The 19,967-nt window shown below is 39.8% G+C and overlaps 1 protein-coding gene across 1 annotated transcript; it reads left to right on the top strand.

Moving 5' to 3' along the window:
- Positions 1–695: 695 nt before the first annotated feature.
- Positions 696–14,342, top strand: LOC134497030 (vomeronasal type-2 receptor 26-like). Its single transcript, XM_063302746.1, has 5 exons — positions 696–980; positions 4,170–5,024; positions 5,842–6,069; positions 7,950–8,076; positions 13,444–14,342. Exons 1-5 carry the CDS (start codon positions 696–698, stop codon positions 14,340–14,342), a joined length of 2,394 nt encoding a protein of 797 aa, XP_063158816.1.
- Positions 14,343–19,967: the final 5,625 nt, after the last annotated feature.

Genomic DNA, 19,967 nt, shown 5'->3' on the forward strand with positions numbered 1-19,967 from the left:
GATTCTATGATGTTTTCCAGATCTGTTTGACCACCTTGAGTTTTTTCTGATCTTTTATGTCTGATGGGAACAACTCGGTCAGTAAGACACACTAGATTTGATTGTATGAACTGAGGAAACCTGCATCAGTCCTGGCTCAGTCTTCTATTGGTTACAGTACTTGCCATTATAAGTATACATAGCATTATTTATACCCATATACATCCTACGCAAAAATCATTGGGGAAAAATCTCTCCAGTAAGGTGGGAGGGACCTTGTGGGAGGCCAGAAGCAACTGACTATTTTGTGGCTAGAATGCTGGAATTTGGTTTGATCCAGAAGTGCAAATTAGAGGAAACATGACACACCACTGAAAACTTTTACTGCATAATCTAGTGATACAATATTTAGCTTCATCTGCAATGTAAAAGCCTTGCATTTGTTTTTGAGCGTAAGTTCTCTGAAAATGGATCTCTCCCTTTGGGTCTAGGACACTTGAAATATTGATGAGGATAAGATCCATTACAAGCAAAGCAAGCTATTGTTTTAGTTAAAGGTGGCCTCCTTCTAAATGTCAAGTTTCTCATTCCCCAATATTCTCCAACCGTAAATATGGGTTATTCTAAGACACAGTGCCTCTTACAGGAGTAGTGTGGAAATGTTCACAGTGTAGAACCTCATGGCTTACTCATCATGTGTCTTTTCCTTTAGTGTAATGCTGAAAAAATATCAGCACACCCTAGCCTTGGCGTTTGCTGTGAATGAAATCAATGGAAACAGCATGATCTTACCCAACAGCACCCTGGGATTTCATGTCTATGATAGCCACTTTGATGCCCAGATAACTTATCAGAACACACTGAACCTTCTCTTTAATCAGAAGCCAACTATCCTCAACTACAACTGCAGCAAGAAGATTCCAGCAGCTGTCATTGGGGGTACTGACTCAGAAACATCCCTCCACATAGCTACTATCTTAGGCATCTACAAGATTCCTCAGGTAAGGCCGGTTATACATCTATTTGCTTAGGAATTTACAGTATTAAAGAGCTTTGCTAAAAGGTACATGGTATGCACATTTTCTCTATAGTGATGTACCATAAGCAGGTTGATTGGAACAGAAATAATATAATGTCTTCTGAGTTTAGTTTGGAGATACAAAGACTTTTAAGAACTCATTGCTAGCACCACAAAATATGTGTAACCCTCACTTTTTTCTTCTGGTAATGTGATACTATTTCATTCTCCTTCTCCAGTAATGTGGTATTTTAGGCATGGGAAGAGTTATTGCATTATTTCTCTGATTTGCTCTGAAATAAGTGCATTTACAAAGGTGTTTATGAACCATTTAAAACTTGATTTAACTAACCAAGTGTATGAATGGATAATATCGATATAAGTGGTTCCTGTTTAGAAGGACGGAACCGTGTCCTTCTCAACAGGATTAATGTTTTATATCCTCATAATGCCAACTGGTGTTTCTCTTTAATAGACAGATATGTGGTGATCATTTTCTTCCCCTTTTCTGTCTATTAACTCTGTCCTGAACTTAAGTACTCCCTTTTTCCTCTCCTGACTTTCTCTCAGTTTCCTTTGCTCTCTGCATTAACCTTCTTTATAATGAGATGACCATTTAACTCTTTTCTTCCATACTCTCAATATCATTACATCACAGAAGGGGTTCAAAAATAGTCTGAGTAGGGTACAGGATAAATCACTGATTCTTTTAAAAAGCCTTTTAAACTTATGTAAAAGATAAACATGATAACAGGAAAGTTTCATATTAATTGTTATGCTAGGTGGCAGCATTTGCTGATCTTAGAATGTAAATAAAAGGAATAATTACAAATTAAACATAAATAGTGAAAAATTAGAGCAAGTAGAGGAACAGTTGTACTTCATGGGGTATTAACTAGGGATGGAAAAAGAAATGTGTAGATGCAGGTAGAAAAGTCATGGTAATATGAGATCTGTTGTGAGGAATAAATAGTGTGTTTTGTTTTGTTTTATTTTGCTTTGCTTTGCTTTAACCTATGTTAAGGAGGTTAAGAAAAACTATATGCTACATAGAGTCAGTTTGTGATTGGAACAGCCTGCAGGTCCTGTAAACTAACTAACTAACCAACTAACTAACTGTTTTTTTTAAAAGAAAATAAAAGTACTGTGTATAAAAGTGTGCTTCTCCACACCTTGCTACAGAAATTAGAATTGGGTATGCCAGGAGTAACATAAAAGTGAGTTGAATGCTGTGAGAATGGGATACTTCAGAAGTATGTGCTATAATAACAGGAGAGATAGGGTCAAGAATGGATGGGTGAGGAATGAATTTGGAATGAATACAAAAGTGAATAGGAAAGAGGTACATGTTCATGGTTTTCTCATATACAGAGATGGTATGAAGATCAGATTGCATAACAAATAGATGAAGGACAATACATAAGCTGTCAGCATCAGCAACTCTGTTCACTCAGGGTTTGACTGAACTCATGCTGTCATGTCATTAGTATAGTCCTTTCATTGCTTTCTTGATCTGATTTCATGGCTTTAGATTTTGTCATTCTACAGTGTAGGGTATTTACTTATTTCTTTATTTATTAGTCGTACTTGGGGATGTCGCTCATTGTACACAAGGACTGAATTAGATCATTTGCCATCTGGATTTTATTTTTACCTATATTTATTGTTTATTTATATACTGTATTTTATATATTGTAATTATATTGTTGTTTAGTGTTTTATTGATTATTTTATTGTAAACTGCCCAGAGTCCCTCTGGTGGGAGGAGATGGGTGGTGACAAATTTGATAAATAATGAATAAATAAATATTTATATTTCAAATTTCGTCACCGCCCATCTCACTCAAAGAGTGACTCTGGGTGGTTTGCAATAAAACTAAAAATAAATACAGATTAAAATACAATAAAAACCATTTCGGATGGTTTGAACTTTTTGTCCTTTATTATTCATTAGTTTTCTTATTGTGCCCTTATTGGCCAGGCATTTAATGGAAAGCAGATTAAACATTGCTGTAAATAAATAACATTGAAATAAGTTAACACTCCAGGATGAAGATGACAAAACTTAATTTCCCCATGTTTTCAGGACACTTAATAGAGGGAAATAGAGGGTGGGGGAAATAAATATCTCTGACTTCTAAATAAATTATGCTAGCTTCTCTTATCCAATTAAAAAAATAGTTATGCGGTAGATGCTGCAAGGGTTATTATTTATTTGTCATATTTCTCTACCGCCCATCTTGCATACAACAACTCTGGGAGGCTATTAGCACACATACTGGAGAGTTAGATGGACAGATGTATGGATAGATGGATTGATACTTCAACCTAAGTGAAATCCATCTACCAAAATATTTCACTCTATAATTAAGACAGAATTTAGTTCAGCTTGAACATTTATGTGAATGTGATATATACATGAGATAGGGAAGCAACTACATTTCTCCATGTGGTTTAAAACACTCTAAATTCACAATTAATATTTTAAATGTAAACACTACATAGAGTGCTATATTAAAAAATAAACTAGACAGAATATATACAATTTAAAAATATGGCACCAGGTAATTAATATGTTAAGAGATGCTTAGGAGAAGAAAAAATGTCTTTGCTTCCTGCTCAAAAGAAAGTAAAGTAGGTCCAGATATCTATCACTATGGAGAACTTGGTGTCTACCATGGAGGTAACCCACTTCCTTAGCCTGAAAGGACACCAGGTAAGATCTCTGAAGATGACTTTAGAGCATGGAATGGCATTTGAAGGTTGGTTTCTTTTTAGCTGTGATCCTAAGACATGTAGATCTGAAATATAAAGTATTTGAATTGATATATTACAGAACATCCTAAGTAGAACATACACATTAGGATCTTACTTTAATGTCTGTTTCAAAGCAGAAAGAAGACGCGGTAGACAACATGTTGTAAATAAACAGAAAGCAAGATTCAAGTCAGACATGAAACATTTTGACTGAGCTTCAGCATAGAATGGCTGTAAGCTTCTTTTATTTCACTACACTTCTGAAGTTAAAGCAGTGAGGAGAAAGTCACCAACATCCCCTTAAGTGATTTGGGGTTGTAAATGTGAGAAAAAGAACTAGCATTATAGAAAGGTGCTTGACCCTGTATATCTTTTTATATATCCCCAGTACAAATGTAATTATGTTCTTCTTTAGGTAACCTATTGTTTATATACTCCACCAGTGAATGACATAAGCCACCACTCTTTCTTATACCGCACGGTTCCTAATGAAGCACATCAGTACACTGGGATTGTCCGGCTATTGCTTCATTTTCAGTGGAATTGGGTTGGAATGATGGCCATGGAGGATGATAAAGGAGAACAGTTTGTGCAGACCTTGGGAAAAAAAATTTCTGATAATGGAATTTGCACTGCCTTCACTGAACGAATGCCAATCCAAAGCAATATTATAGGTGTTGTTAGTTTCAATGACTTGTTTAGAGGAATGGCCCTGTTGCTCAGTGAAGCAAATGTTAATGTCTGCATTGTAAGTGCTGATGCTCATATGATGTTAGATCTGCAGATAGTGCTCAATCTTGCTGAATCAGAAATGACAGTGCCTGTGCAGAAGGTATGGGTTATGACAGCCCATTGGGATTTTTCAGTGGAGCCCTTTTTAAATAATTTAAATATGCACGTCTTCCATGGTGCCTTGTCCTTTGCCAGTCACACCACTGAGATGTCAGCATTTCAAAATTTCCTTCTCTTCCAGAATCCCCATTCTGTTACAGATAGTTTTATCAGAGTCTTCTGGGAGCAAGCATTTAAATGCTTGTTTCCAGCTTCTGGCATAGATATGGAGAACCATAGAACCTGTACTGGCAGTGAGAAACTAGAAAGCCTTCCACAGCCTTTTTTTGAAATGAGCATGACCAGTCAAAGCTACAGTGTTTACAATGCTGCCTATGCTGTGGTGCATGCTTTGCATGCATTGTATTCATCCAGAAGGAAACATGGAACCATGCTGGGTGGAGATAGCCCAAGGACTTCTGAATCATGGTATTTTCAGGTAATCTCTCACCTCGAAGGCAGATTTTTGTTTTTTGACAGATCAGTGTTATTGTTAATATTGATGCCTTCATTTATATAAGGATTGTCATTCTGTACACAATGGATTACTGTACCTTCCCAAAGGAGATGCAGGGAAGGTAAGACAGTAAGTGTAAACAGTGGAGATAAATACATGTTAGTAGACTCCATAATGCAATAAAAGGACTAAAAGTTTTCTCAGACCAACATTTTTGTACATTTTGAAGGAAATTTACACCAATGGCATCAAATCTTTTTCATTTTGCAGAACATTCTAACTTAAGTAAATAATAAAAATCACACAATAGTGGTAGCAGGGAAAAATTACATAGCTGCTACAACCACTTGGATACCCTCCCAGAAGTGGTCAGCATATAAATTTAATTTAGTAGTACTAGTAGTATTACCCTGGCAGATAATAAATTCTTAGCTTTGGGACTCTTGGATTCCCATCAGTGTCATAGGTTTACCAAGATACAGTATCCATGTATGCCAAATGAAAATTGAGTCTGTTTATTTGATATACATTAAGCAAAACATTTTATAAGTATACAACCTTTTGGTTTTTTCAAAATATCTGTAAAAAGGGTATTTTTTATATCCTTTTTAAAGATGTTAAAAAGGGCGAGCTGAACTGTCGTGTTTGATTGGGGAAGAAGGAAATAACATGACCATTAATAATGGAGTGATCAAATAATCCAACAGCTACAGAGTATAGCAAAACTTTATTCCAAGCCAAATATTCCTCTCTGTTTCCACCACTGTGGTAAAACTTGTCAAAACTTCATTTATTCCAGCTTTACCATTTCCTAAGTCGAGTCTCCTTTAATAACAGTGCTGGAGACAAGGTGTCTTTTGACAAGAAGGGTGACTTGCAAGCTGGATTTGACATTATCAATTGGGTTACTTTCCCTAACAAATCCTTCATGAAAGTGAAAGTAGGACAAATGGATCCTCAAGCACCATCAGGCAAGAAGTTCTCCATCGATGAAACAAAAATCACATGGCAGGCCCATTTTAACCAGGTAGGACCAGAATGGAGTTCCTAGTTTGAAAACAAACATGGATGGCCTTCTTTTCAGCAATTAATGATTCCACAGTAGTTTTACTGTACATTAAGAAGTGTGTGGAAGAGGACACACTCAAACTTTCTGAACCTGTTCATTAAGCTTTTGGATTTGCAGAGCTAGTTTGCAAGAGCAAGGAGGACAGAGAGGAATTTAGGACTTTCACTCTCTTTTTCCACAAGGAAATGGAGAGCTTTCAAATGAGGAGAGTCTCAGTTGCCCCCAAGAGTGTTGTCCTATGTACCTTTAATTCCTCTGATCGAGAAGGTGCATATTTATTACTGAGGATTGCCTGTCTAGCTCTTAAGCCATCTTTATAGCCTCACTCAAGGTAACCTTTTCAAGTGAAGTTAGGAAAGAGTTGGTCAAGGAGACTTCTTAGTATGTAGGTTCCCAGGTACCTCATGTCCACCTGAGGCAAGTATACCTGGCACCCAAGTTGAGATCATTTCAGGGCCAGGCTACAGGATGATAGTTGTCTTCTCCCTGCCCGTTTTAATTAGTTTTAAATGTCATTCTATTGTGGGTTATCTCTTTAATTAATATACTCAGGAGCTTCCTAGGTGGGGGTGGAGAGTCAAGGAGGAGGGGGTAGTGTGAGGCAAGCAAGGTCATTGTGTTGTAAGTCATCCCCCCTTTTCTACTTGTGTTGTGACATTGAATGGACACCCAGAAGAGGTGGAGTTTGCAGTGTGAAGCTACATGTCAGCCCTTGGAGGTAGTCCAGGCCAAAAACCAATTCCATGAGTACCAACACTGCCTTTATTGTAAAGTTACAGTAACAGAATCCTGCAGGTCTGATAGCACATCTCTCCCACCTTGCCTTTACTTTCCAGGGAACTCGGGAGGGTCCCTTCTGAGACGCTTCCCACACCCCCATTCCTTCTGTGGGCTGAGATATCTCTTATCTGACCATTGCCCTGGCTGCAGCTCTTCCTCCTCCTGTCTCTCAAGGATATTCCCACAGACCATTACACCAGAAGACCACTTTCATCCATCTGATGGAAGCAACAAGACCCTGCAGCTCTTTAGGGTTATTTTCATTGCTTGCATTGCTTTCAGTACTCTAAATCATTCTGTAATTGATCCAAAGAATTTACCTGGCCAATTAGTAGTAGTAGTAGTAATATCATACAGAACACAAGCTTCCCCCTTTTTAATGTAGTGTCTTCCATTTTCAAGAATCCACAAGATAGTATTTATTGTCATATAGCAGTAGTTCAACATTCTGGGCATCAGAAAAGCTCAGATAACATTTTCTTTAATTCACTGTAACTTGAATTTTAGGGGGAAACATAGTTTGTGTACAGTAATTTATGGCATATATCTGTCAGAGTAGATCTGGAAATTGCATTTAAAGATCCCCTTGGTGCTTGTAGAGGAATTCTACATAGGTGCTCATAACTGAAGTGGTCCCAGTCTTTCAGTAATAATATAATATACATATTGACTTCATGGTACTATAAATTGGGCACTACTGAAGTCAAATACAAGCAACTCAGAATGATGGCAAGAGATTAATCACATACAGTTAAGTTATGATAACGTATTAGTTATCATATGTTCATATTAGTGATGAAAAAGCCTATTCAGAGTGAGGGTGAGGTTCATGAATAACACAAAACATGCTATTTTGTATCAATTCTTTCTTATAAACATACATATCTGCACATACATACACACACATATACAACTAGCAGGTTGCATATGAAAATTTCTCAGAGGTTTATGATGCATGTTCTGATTTCAGAAAACTGTTGAATTCAAGGGAAGAAAATTCATATAGTATTTCACCTTCTCTCTCTCCCTCTCTCTCTCCCTCTCTCATTAATGAATAGACTATACCTCTTGCTCTGTGCAATGGTCATTGCCCTCCAGGTTCCAGAAAGAGAAGGAAGGAAGGGAAGCCATTTTGTTGCTATGATTGTAATATATGTGCGTCAAGGAAGTTTTCAAATGAGAGAGGTAGGAAACGTTGTACTGTAATGTTCCTGTATGTGCAACTGGGTGTATACAAAATGCACACACAGAGAAACATACCACACACATATAGGGGTCACCCTCATTATTCATGGGAGTTCCATTCTGGCTGAACTTGCAGATAGCAAGATTGCAAACAATGAGGTCATGGAAAAAGACACTTTATACCAGTGCAGAAGGACAACCATCATTTTGTGCATGCACATATTATAAAAATAGAGAAAGCCAGTTTGGTCTAGTGGTTAAGGCAATGGGCTAAGGAGACTGTGAGTTCTAGTCCCACCTTAGGCACGAAAGCCGGCTGGGTGACCTTGGACCAGTCCCTCCCTCTCAGCCCAAGAGCCAATCAGGTGTGGTATGAGAGTTCTAGTCCTGCCTTAGGCATGAAAGCCAACTGGGTGACCTTGGGCCAGTCCCTCTCTCTCAGCCCAAGAGCCAATCAGGTGTGGTATGAGAGTTCTAGTCCCACCTTAGGCACGAAAGCCGGCTGGGTGACCTTGGGCACCTTTCTATAATGCTAGTTCTTTTTCTCACATTTACAACCCCAAATCACTTAAGGGGATGTTGGTGACTTTCTCCTCACTGCTTTAACTTCAGAAGTGTAGTGAAATAAAAGAAGCTTACAGCCAGTCCCTCTCTCTCAGCCCAAGAGCCAATCAGGTGTGGTATGAGAGTTCTAGTCCTGCCTTAGGCCTGAAAGCTGGCTGGGTGACCTTGGGCCAGTCCCTCTCTCTCAGCCCAAGAGCCAATCAGGTGTGGTATGAGAGTTCTAGTCCTGCCTTAGGCCTGAAAGCTGGCTGGGTGACCTTGGGCCAGTCACTCTCTCTCAGCCCAAGAGCCAATCAGGTGTGGTATGAGAGTTCTAGTCCTGCCTTAGGCCTGAAAGCCGGCTGGGTGACCTTGGGCCAGTCACTCTCTCTCAGCCCAAGAGCCAATCAGGTGTGGTATGAGAGTTCTAGTCCTGCCTTAGGCATGAAAGCCAACTGGGTGACCTTGGGCCAGTCACTCTCTCTCAGCCCAACTCACCTCACAGGGTGGTTGTTGTGGGGAAAATAGGAAGAGGAGGAAGGAGTATTAGGTACTGTATGTTCACTGCCTTGAGCTACTTATAAAAATAATAAAGGTGGGATAGAAAATAAATAAAATAAAATATGCATCGAAGTCTATGAACACAGCATACCCTTCAACACAAACATCAGGGGCAGGTATATATTTTCCAACTGCTGATATGTGAAGCCATGGGTAACAGCTTGGCTAAAGACGGCTACTTTTGTGTGTTTCTGTGTGTATTCAAAGATGCTCTATCATAACCAATACCAAAGTTTACGTTCAGCTGGTAGGTAATGGCTCTGATGTAATTAGTAACAAGTTACACTAGAGGAGATGCTATTTATGTGTGCAAAATTTTAAATAACAATGAAAGACATATGCAATCCTTCCATACTTCTACTTTACCCACACTCATGAGGCATTGCTTCCTTTCAAGAGAAAATCCATAGGTGACAGAGAAAGCACATATACGTAGACCAAGAAACTTATGTATATAAAAGAAGTTAAGTTCTAGTATGCACTGCTTCCATATCTCCCATATCCCATGTGGCACAGCAAAGAAGGGATTTTTTTTTCTGATGTGTACTTCTGAGCAAACTGACTTAAATTCACATCCCACAAACGAATTCGTAATTCCAAACACACTAATTCTGTAGACAGTACAATTCTTCAAATTTTGCAGAAATGTTTATATTTATGGAAATGTGTACAAAATAAAGGTTTTAGTGAAAGCTGACTTTAAAAATGAATACACAGAGTCAGAGAGACTGAACACCTGTGTAAATATTATGAAGTGAAAAGAAATTGCATAAACTCATTCTTTCAATCATGGCAAAATATTACAACTATATATAGTGTGTTGTAGATGTTTATAAAGTTGTTTCAAGATTTATAAAGTTGTGCATAAGGCTTAAAGTTTAGAAATTCCCTTCCCAAGCAAAATCCAGAAGGGGAAAAAAGTGAAGAAGAGGGAAAAATGGTTTTTCAGCAACATCTGCCTCAGATTACAATCTTTGGTGCAGTAGTCCTCAGTCCTACTTAGTAAGGGAAGTCTTTGGCCAGGAAAAATGTATTCGGTCTTCTATATATTGGTATAAGAGGGGTTCTCTCAAAGCCTTCTCAAAAAGAAAAACAAATAATTGTTGACCCGATGCTTTTTATAATATAAGCTTCAGCTTTAAAAATCAAAGCTACTGCATCCTTCAATACAGTGTACAGGTATTTTGATAGGTAGAAGTGCTTATTTATTTATTTGTTTGTTTGTTTATCTATCTAATTTATCCCTGCCCATCTCCTCCCGTCGGAGGCCTCTGGGCGGTTTACAACAAGTGATTAAAACCATCAGAATAATACAAAAAATAAAATACTATAAAAATACTATAAATAAAAATAAAAATAAAGAGTAAAAAATCCAAGCGATGAAACATCTAAAAGAGTCCAAGTGTGGGAGGAGTGGTCTATAACAACCATCCCCATGTAACTCTATTCCCCTCTCCACCCCAAGCGAGGCAACAGAACCAGGTCTTCAGACTCCGCCGAAAGGCCAGGAGCGATGGGACCAATCTCACCTCCGGGGGCAGCATGTTCCACAGGACGGGAGCTACTGCGGAGAAGGCCCACTTCCTGGACCCCACCAGATGAAATTCTTTTACAGACGGGGTCCGTAGCATGCCCCCTCTGCACAATTGGGTGGGATGGGTTGATGTAATGGGGAAGAGGTGGTCCCTCAGGTAACCTGGCCCCATGCCATGTAGGGCTTTAAAGGTGATAACCAACACCTTGAATTGGACCCGGAAGCAAACTGCTACCCAATGCAGCTCATGCAGCAGTGGTGTTACATGTGCCCTTCTGGGGGCACCAAAAACAGCTCGCGCAGCTGCATTCTGGACCAGCTGAAGCTTCTGGATACTTTTCAAGGGTAGCCTCATGTAGAGCACATTGCAATAGTCTATCTGAGAGATAACAAGGGCATGAGTGACTGTTCGAAGGGCCTCCTGGTCCAGGAAGGGGTGTAACTGGTGCATAGCACGTAGCTGCACAAAGGCTCTCCTGGCCACGGCTGCCACCTGCTCTTTGAGCAGGAGCTGTGAGTCCAGGAGCACCCCCAAGTTATGCACTGGGACTGTCTGGGGCAGCGCAACCCCATCCAGAACCAGAGATGTTAATGTCCCGGATACAGAAGAACCATTAACCCACAGCCACTCGGTCTTACCAGGGTTCAGTTGAAACCTGTTGTTCCCCATCCAGGCCCCCACAGCCCCCAGACACTCAGAGAGGGTGGTCATGGCATCACTTATTTCACCTGGGATGGAGATATACAATTGAGAATCATCAGCATACTGATGATACCTCATCCCATGGTGACGGATGATCTCACCCAGCGGTTTCATGTAGATGTTAAAAAGGAGAGGGGAGTGTACTGATCCCTGTGGCACCCCACAAAGAAGGGGCCGGCGGGCTGATCTCTCCTCCCCTATCAACACTGACTGGGATCGGCCCTGGAGGAAGGAGGTGAACCAGCGTAAGACTATGCCACCCACCCCCAACTCCCTGAGCCGCCCCAAAAGAATACCATGGTTGATGGTATCGAAGGCCACTGAGAGATCAAGGAGAGCGAGGATGGATGCACTGCCTCCATCCCGCTCCTGCCAGAGATCATCCATAAGTGCGACCAATGCTGTTTCCATCCCATAACCGGGCCTGAAACCTGACTCAAAGGGGTCTAGATAATCTGTTTCCTCCAGGACCCTCTGGAGCTGCAAAGCCACCACTTTCTCAACCACCTTCCCCAGAAAGGGGAGGTGGGAGACTGGACGAAAATTGTCCAGAACAGTAGGGCCCAGCGATGGCTCCTTGAGGAGAGGGTGCACCAATGCCTCTTTAAAGTCTGCCGGAAACACCCCCTCTCCCAAGGATGTATTAACCATCGCATGGACCCAACCACATGTCCTCAGCTCCAACAGGATCAAACTGCTCCCAGATAACTGGGTAAGCCTGTTCCCCTGGTATCTCTCCAGACCAAGCCTCATGCCTGGAGTCCAACTTGGAGCGGATCCAAGAGATTTTGTCCTGCAGATGCTCAGCAAATTCCTCTGCATGGCCCTGTAGGAGGGTCACTGAACCCACCCTCCCCAAAAGGGATTGAGTGATCTTAAAAAGGGCCATCAGGCAGCATTCTGCAGATTCAATAAGAGCAGAGAAATATTGACTTTTTGCTGCTTTTATCACCACAAGGTAGGCCTTAATGGTGGCTTTTACCTGTGTTTGGTCAAATTCAGTCTTTGTCTTCCTCCAGCAGTGCTCTAGGCGTTTCTTAACCATCTTCAGCACCCTCAGCTCCTCTGTAAACCACGGGGAGTGCCGGGTTTGATGAGATGAGAGAGGCCACACAGGCACAATCCTGTTCAAGGCCCTGGCTGTCTCCCTATTCCAGGCTGCAGCTAGGGCCTCCGCTGGACCATGGAGCAGATCACTGGGTATAACCCCCAGCTCCCTCTGAAACCCTATCAGGTCCATCAGTCGCCAGGGGCAGACCAATCGAATGGGTCCTACCTCCCTGCAGAGGGGGGTGGCATAAAAGAATCTCAGGGCCACCAGGGTATGGTCTGACCATGACAATGGGGACAGATCTATCTCTCCCCTCAGATCACATTGCCCCTGATCTGACAAGAAAACCAAGTCTGGGGTGTGACCACTGTCTCGAGTCAGGTCCTGAATTATCTGGGACAGGCCCATGGCTGCCATGATAGCCATGAACTCCCGAGCTGCCTCTGAGGCATGCCCTAGGGATGGCAGATTGAAGTCCCCCAGAACCATAAGCCTTGGAAACTCCACCGCCAGCCCCTAGATGGCCTCAAGCAGCTCAGGCAGGGAGGTTGCCACGCAGCAGGGAGGTTGGTACAGCAGCAACACTCCCAACTGTTCTCGGGAACCCAGCTTGAAGAACAGGGTCTCACAACCAGCCACTTGTGGAGCAGGGCCCCTGAAGGCCACAAGAGACTCTCGGATGACAACAGCCACCCCTCTTCCCCTGCCCTGGGATGTATTTAAAAAGCTGGAGATACTTAGAGATGTGGAGAAGTTGTGTTTAATGTTTCTGGACTACATCTTCCAGCACTTCTGGCTGGGAGGGTTAACAGTAATGAATGATGAGAATTGTTGCACTTCCAGTTTCAAGAACCATGGGTTTCCCACTGATGCTTTATGACATAGAATGTTTTCAATTAATAAATACTTCTCAGTAGACAGAAATATGCAACATTTGAAATAGTGCTATGAATTCTGAAATATGTATTTTCACAGATATGGATGATTGCTTAGACTGTCCAGAAGAACAGTATCCAAACAAGGAAAAAAACCTGTGCATTCCCAAGGATCTAAATTTTTTGTCTTACAATGAAACTCTGGGCATCACTTTGGCTGTTTTGGCTCTGTCCTTTTCTGTGACCACAGCAGTGGTGCTTGGAATTTTCATAAAACATCAGAATACTCCCATTGTCAAAGCCAACAACCGGAATCTGACTTATGTTCTGCTTCTTTCACTCTTCCTCTGCTTTCTCTGTTCCTTGCTCTTCATTGGTCAGCCCCAATCACTGACCTGTCTTCTCCGTCAAATTGCTTTTGGGATTATCTTCTCGGTTGCTGTTTCTTCAGTTTTGGCCAAAACCATTACAGTGGTTCTGGCATTTATGGCTACTAAGCCAGGATCAAAAATGAGAAAATGGGTGGGGAAAAGATTTTCAAACTCTCTGGTTCTCTGTTGTTCCTGCATTCAAGCAAGTATTTGCATATTATGGCTGTGTACTGGCCCTCCATTCCCAGATTTGGACATGCATTCTCTTCCAGAAGAAATTGTAGTTGAATGCAATGAAGGATCAGGCAACATGTTCTATTATATTCTAGGATATATGGGATTTCTGGCTCTTATCAGCTACATTGTGGCTTTCTTTGCTCGGAAGCTACCAGACACTTTTAATGAAGCCAAATTTATTGCTTTCAGCATGCTGGTGTTTTGCAGTGTATGGGTGTCTTTTGTCCCAACTTATCTGAGCACTAAAGGAAAATACATAGTAGCTGTGGAGATCTTCTCCATTTTGGCTTCCAGCATTGGAATATTGGGGTCTATCTTTTTTCCTAAATGCTACGTAATTGTCCTGAGACCAGAACTGAACACAAAGGAGCATCTAAAAATGAAAAATTAGCAATAGCTGAAATCCCACAATGTAGAAGAATTTAGCTCTGGCCTTGAGAGGTAAAATGCAGCGCAGCTGTGGAAAAATAGAAAGTGTATGAAAGAGACTCAGAGACGCCCCACCTCAACCTCACTATCCTTAAAAAGGGGAAAGTGGATGTTTTGGACTGGCTTACAAGTGTCTGTTAATATAACCTGTAACAATAAAGTAATATTCCTGGAATCCCTGTGGTATCAGTTTCTTGACCTGACCTACTTCAAAAGGTTGACACACCATTAGGAAATAAACACAACTGATGATACTATTTCTCTTTAAGATCTTAAATCCAATGCATCTTGTCTGCTGAACGATAATGTAAAGACAAAATACTGTATTTATCTCACTGTATAAATTGTATATTTAGATATACTTTTATCCTTCATTTCACACTGTATATCCTCTAATTAAAAGAGTCCAATTATGACTGCTGTTTATTCTGACTGGTACAGTGGAAGACACACTGCTAACCGTTATGTAAAATTAAACTCACAATATGTAGAAACCCAAATACCTTTTGTTGCAACTCACATAGTAAGAATATAATGTATAATGTGTGCATATGGGGAAAAAGCAATCCTTCTCAGTGTCTGGGGAAGTTTCCAGGTGAGAAAAATTGGTTGGCTGGCTAGAGGAGTGTTTCTCAATCTCAGCAACTTTAAGATGTGTGGACTTCAACTCCCAAAATTCCCTACTGAGCATGCTGATTGGGGAATTCTGGAACTTGAAGTCCACACAGTTAAAATTGCTGAGGTTGAGAAGCACTAGTCTAGATGATTTCAAACTAAATACCTTCATGTGAAGTCATAGCAGGCTAACCCATTTCAACCTGCCAGAATTCTTGGCCATCCTGCTTCATAAAGTGTAGAGGTGGGCGGGGGGAGGTATCAAAAATAGAAAACAAAAATCATCAAGTTCAAAATAGCTGATTTATTTATACCTAAAATGGAAACTGCTTGCAACTAGGGACTCCGTGTCCCCTCTCCCATCCAAGTATTTTTTAAAAAATAGATAATTTTATGATTCTTTTGGGTCATGCTAAAAACTATGTTAAGTACTGAAGAATGTAATAGAAGATATTTAATGGATGAAGTCAAAGGACTATGTACTCCATCATATCATTTCCTCAACTGATCAAAAGGATGCCTACAGGAAGCTTAAAGATGGATATGACCATGTCCTTAATAACTAACCTCAACAACCATCCTGTCCCTAGTCCTGTTGGTATGTCATCAACCTTCTGCTTAGTAGCCACTGATAAACTTATCCTCACTTTTCCAGACTGCTCTGCATGGCTTTCTTAGGTACTGGTCATCAGAAGATCATATGGAAGCAGATTCTGTAGCTGAATGTGTGAATTATTATTAAATATTAAATATTATACTCTATTCCATTGGCAGAATTCTTTCAAACAGACCTTGTTACTTAAGCTTGTTTAAACGTTGGTGCCAAAGAGCTTCACTGACCATGTAAAACATATATTTACCGTGAAACTATGTTTCCTCTTCTTAGCATATTGGAACATAATTACTTTTTTCCTAGCTATATCCCACAGTTTACTCCTTGTCATTCCCCCCACCCATCATATTAAACCCAGGTGCCATTTCCATGTCTGAGATACCATAACAAGATCTGATAAACATGTTTCCTTCATTGTTTCTGCTGCACCTGGTGCCATGGAGGTTACAGTGCTCTTGAGATGGCAATTCCTGTCATTATCACAAAGTGCTGTGATTTAGCTTCCATCCTGGAAAGATTAACTAAGCTTTTTGAGACTGTAGGTACCTGCAGTGGCAACCCCATTTCATTCTGTGTCTTCTATGCTTCTTTGTAGGCATTGTTCAGAAGTCTTGAAACCACTAAGTGTTGTACTTCATATGATCCTGGGCATTCGATCGAGGTAAAGGATTAGGTGTTAAAAGAAGCAACTTCTTCATCCTTGCAGATGTCAGAGCTATTCCTTTTGCTGCTACTCTTAGTGTTTCCACAAATTGAAGGGAAAGCTCTTCCTAATTTGTGTAGTGTGCATTATCCCCTTCACATTCAACATGAGTATTATCAGCCCGGGGACTTTGTCATTGGTGGAATCTTTTCTCAGCTCTTCACACCTGCCTTCAATCCGTTATCCTTCACTGAGGATCCCCAGACAATGATTGAAGACATGTATACGTAAGGAAACCATTTTTTTTGTCCTCTCTGACAAAAAGGTCCGAAGTTTGAATAATCATCCTAAATAGATGCCAGAAGCAAACAGGTGTGGAGTTGTGCTTTTTCGTGAAAGACAGGGCTCATCTTTTTCATATAAACAAAGCAATCAAAGAATATAATCCTGGACCTAAGTGAAGTTTAAAAATTGACTTTTTTCCCAGTGTTGACAAGGAAGGAAGGAAGGAAGGAAGGAAGGAAGGAAGGAAGGAAGGAAGGAAGGAAGGAAGGAAGGAAGGAAGGAAGGAAATATGGTAATAATTGATTAGTATTACGAAAATTGTGGGTGGGGAAAAACACACATTTTATTCGATCTTGTAGGTGGACATCTTGGGTTGTCCATGCTTGTCAAAAATTAGAATCCCTTGACAAGAGTTAGAAACTAGTTCAATTGAAATAATATAGGAAACAATTTTGTTCAAAAATGAGTACAAATGCTTCAGAAAAGCTCATACTAAGTTTTGCTCTCACTTTGGAATTCAGCATTGTCTGATTGTCCATTGCCCCTGAGGAAATGCTCCTAACTATGAGAAAGTTTATTTTATAATAAAGGTGTTATTCTTTAGGCTATCATTGAATTCTTCATTACAAGGCAATTTCCAATAGGCTGACTTTGATAATGCTCTGATAGTTATAATCAAATAAATTTGAAAGATTAATATTGTGGTCCTTTACAGCTTACAGGGGAGCAAGTCCCACTGACCTCATGGAATATGTCCATTCTTCCATTATAAATATCAGAAATTTGTACATGTGATGCAGTTTTTTGTGGATGGACTGCTTGCTGCTTCCTTTTCATTGAGGTCACCTGTTTCTTTTTCTTTGCCTCACTATTACCAAGACATATGTCTGTAAAAAAAAAAACCAGCAAAATGCTTGACACAAATCATGAAAAAGAAGCTATCTTAATATAATTATAGAAATACACTGTATATCTACAGAACAAGATTCTGTGTGCTATTTTCTTAGAATGGACGACAAAGCAGAAGAACATCTTCAAGTCATCACAGTATTATTCACAAATAAGTTTGCAAAGACTGGTATCGTATACTCTGAGATCACGGATGACGATGCAGATGATCCGAAGGAAAAATAAACTTCAACACAGACTGAATGTGCTCAAATTCCGAAATACAGTTTTGGCAGATCGAGTTAGTTAAAGCCATTGAGGTGTGCTTGACTCCCGGTGACTCATGGTAACTGTTTGGGCAAATGTTTGCCTTTTAGACCTGCCCATTGTAGGAAGTCACAGCTCTTCCAAAGACATTCCCCAAATCTCTTTGATCTCACCCATCCATGTTATCATTCATCTTCTTCTGCTTCTCTCAAACTTGCCAACACAGTCACTTTTTCAAGCCCGTCATCTGTTCATAACCTTTGCTGAGAATATGTGAGTGTCTGCTTGCTGATCATCTCCTCAATGGAGTAGTTAGTCTTATCTTGATCCAGTGTCGATCCACGTTCTTATTCTTGTAGTCCATGGTGCTCGTAGAAACCACCTTTATATCCATAGTTTAGAAGTTTCTTCATATTCTTTATCAGTGTCCAGTCTTTTATATACTTGACTGCTGGAAAAACCACTGCTTGGACTATTCCGTTCAGTGTTCTCACTGAAATATTAATCTTCCTGATCTTCCCTATGTCTGTCATTACTTTCCTCCCTAGAATTAGCAGAATCTTTCTTGTTTATGATCAAAACTTAGCAATTAAAAAGATGATTTCAGAACACTTGTCATTAACTTCTGGATAAACCCTCAAATTAATTCTTTCTTTACTGTCCATCACATTGTCCATCTTGATCCCAGAAAGTTAAAACTATTATTTTCAATTCTTCACTGTCAATTGCTGGCTTATTAAGCATGTGTATTGGTATTACATTCGTCTTCTTAAAATTTAAAATTTGCATTTTTTTTCACTTTTCTAATTTAATAATAAGCTTTTGTGAGTCCTCTTTACTTGCAGCTAATTAAATGGATCCTCTGTCTATCTCAAACTGTTAATGTTTCAACTTCCTATTTTGATTCCTGCTATCATCATGCCCAATCCTGCCACTCTTATAATAATTTCAGATATAAATGAAACTATTAAGGGGACAATGTGCATCTTTGTCTCACTCGCTTCCTGTTTCGATCACTCAGTTTCTCCAAATGCAGCTCTTATTAAACTGTTCATTTACAGTTTCTTCAGAAGAATACTCACTTGTTCTGGGGCACCCATTAATGTTACTTTGTTCCTTACTGACCACATAGATTTTGCCAGAACGTGGAACATAATAAGGGTAATACCATTAAGACCAGTTCATTTGGCGTTTCTCTCTCTATGTATGGTTCTATTTTTCCTTGTAAGCTAATAAGCAAAGCCGATTGTGTAAGGAATTGGTGCAGTAATTTGGTAATCTGCACTTTCTCTTGCATTTTCTTTTTTTCAGTATATACACTAATGTTTTCCCAACCTCAATGCCACTTAGTCTGGTTCAGCACTTCCACTCCTTTAATCTGTTCCTGGTACCTTCCTATTTGACAGATATACCTGACTTTCTATTCCTGAATATATTCTTTGCCTACAAATGATAATTTTATAATCCCATTTACAAAGAATATTAGTGTAGTTTTCCCATTTTTTAAAACTCATTTGCATCTATCAGGTTTCTTCCATGAATATTTCTTAGTACTTTTCAGTTACCTGTAGATTTTCCTATGATTTCTCCTATTTCCTGTTATTTTTCTGATCCCCTTAATAAAGTCTCTCATTTCCTTTTTCTTGTTATATGCCTAATGCCTGATCGTAGACGTTCACCGTTTAAATATATTTCCTTGTCATGACAGTCTGCATTCAGTCCTCATATATCCTTCCTGTTTCCAAGATTTTCATCCTCCATCTTTCCCTGACTGCCATGACAGCTTGTTCTGAAAGCCTCCCTGAAATTTTGGAAATGTGTTTATGCCACTTCAGTTTTCACACTGACTTTTTTTCTATTTCCATAGTTTCTCACTTTGCCTTTTATATAAATGAAGCATACAAAATCTGCCCTGTACGTTCATCTTATATTCTAAAGATATGTCCTGCAGGTTAAATCTTGCTGCTACAGAATATTTTCTAAGTTTAACCCTTATATTTAACATCATTTATTCATGGTCTGTTCCACAATCTGTTCCTGGATGTATACTAGCTGCCTGGATAATGTTCCTTCATTTAGTTAAGCGGCATTTAAAGAAGAATAGAATATAGTGCAAAACTCTAAAGATACACTATATTTCAAAAGTACAAAAGTATTTTAAAGTAGAACAGCAACCTGTAGCTGCAACCATTTCGTTATATGTTATGTTATGTCTCATTATGAGTGTTAAACAGGAGGATAATTCCAACGAGTGGACAAGATGTCCTGTACATATA

This window comes from Candoia aspera, chromosome 4 (genome assembly GCF_035149785.1).
Source record: "Candoia aspera isolate rCanAsp1 chromosome 4, rCanAsp1.hap2, whole genome shotgun sequence".
Taxonomy (NCBI): Eukaryota; Metazoa; Chordata; class Lepidosauria; order Squamata; family Boidae; genus Candoia; species Candoia aspera.

What these genes read in the sequence shown, in the direction of transcription:
- LOC134497030 (XM_063302746.1), top strand. Translation starts at nt 696, where the DNA reads ATGCTGAAAAAATATCAGCACACCCTAGCCTTGGCGTTTGCTGTGAAT. An exon ending in GGCAGGCCCATTTTAACCAG is followed by an intron (nt 6,070 to 7,949) that starts GTAGGACCAGAA and finishes ATTAATGAATAG; the next exon opens with ACTATACCTCTTGCTCTGTG. An exon ending in GAAGTTTTCAAATGAGAGAG is followed by an intron (nt 8,077 to 13,443) that starts GTAGGAAACGTT and finishes GTATTTTCACAG; the next exon opens with ATATGGATGATTGCTTAGAC.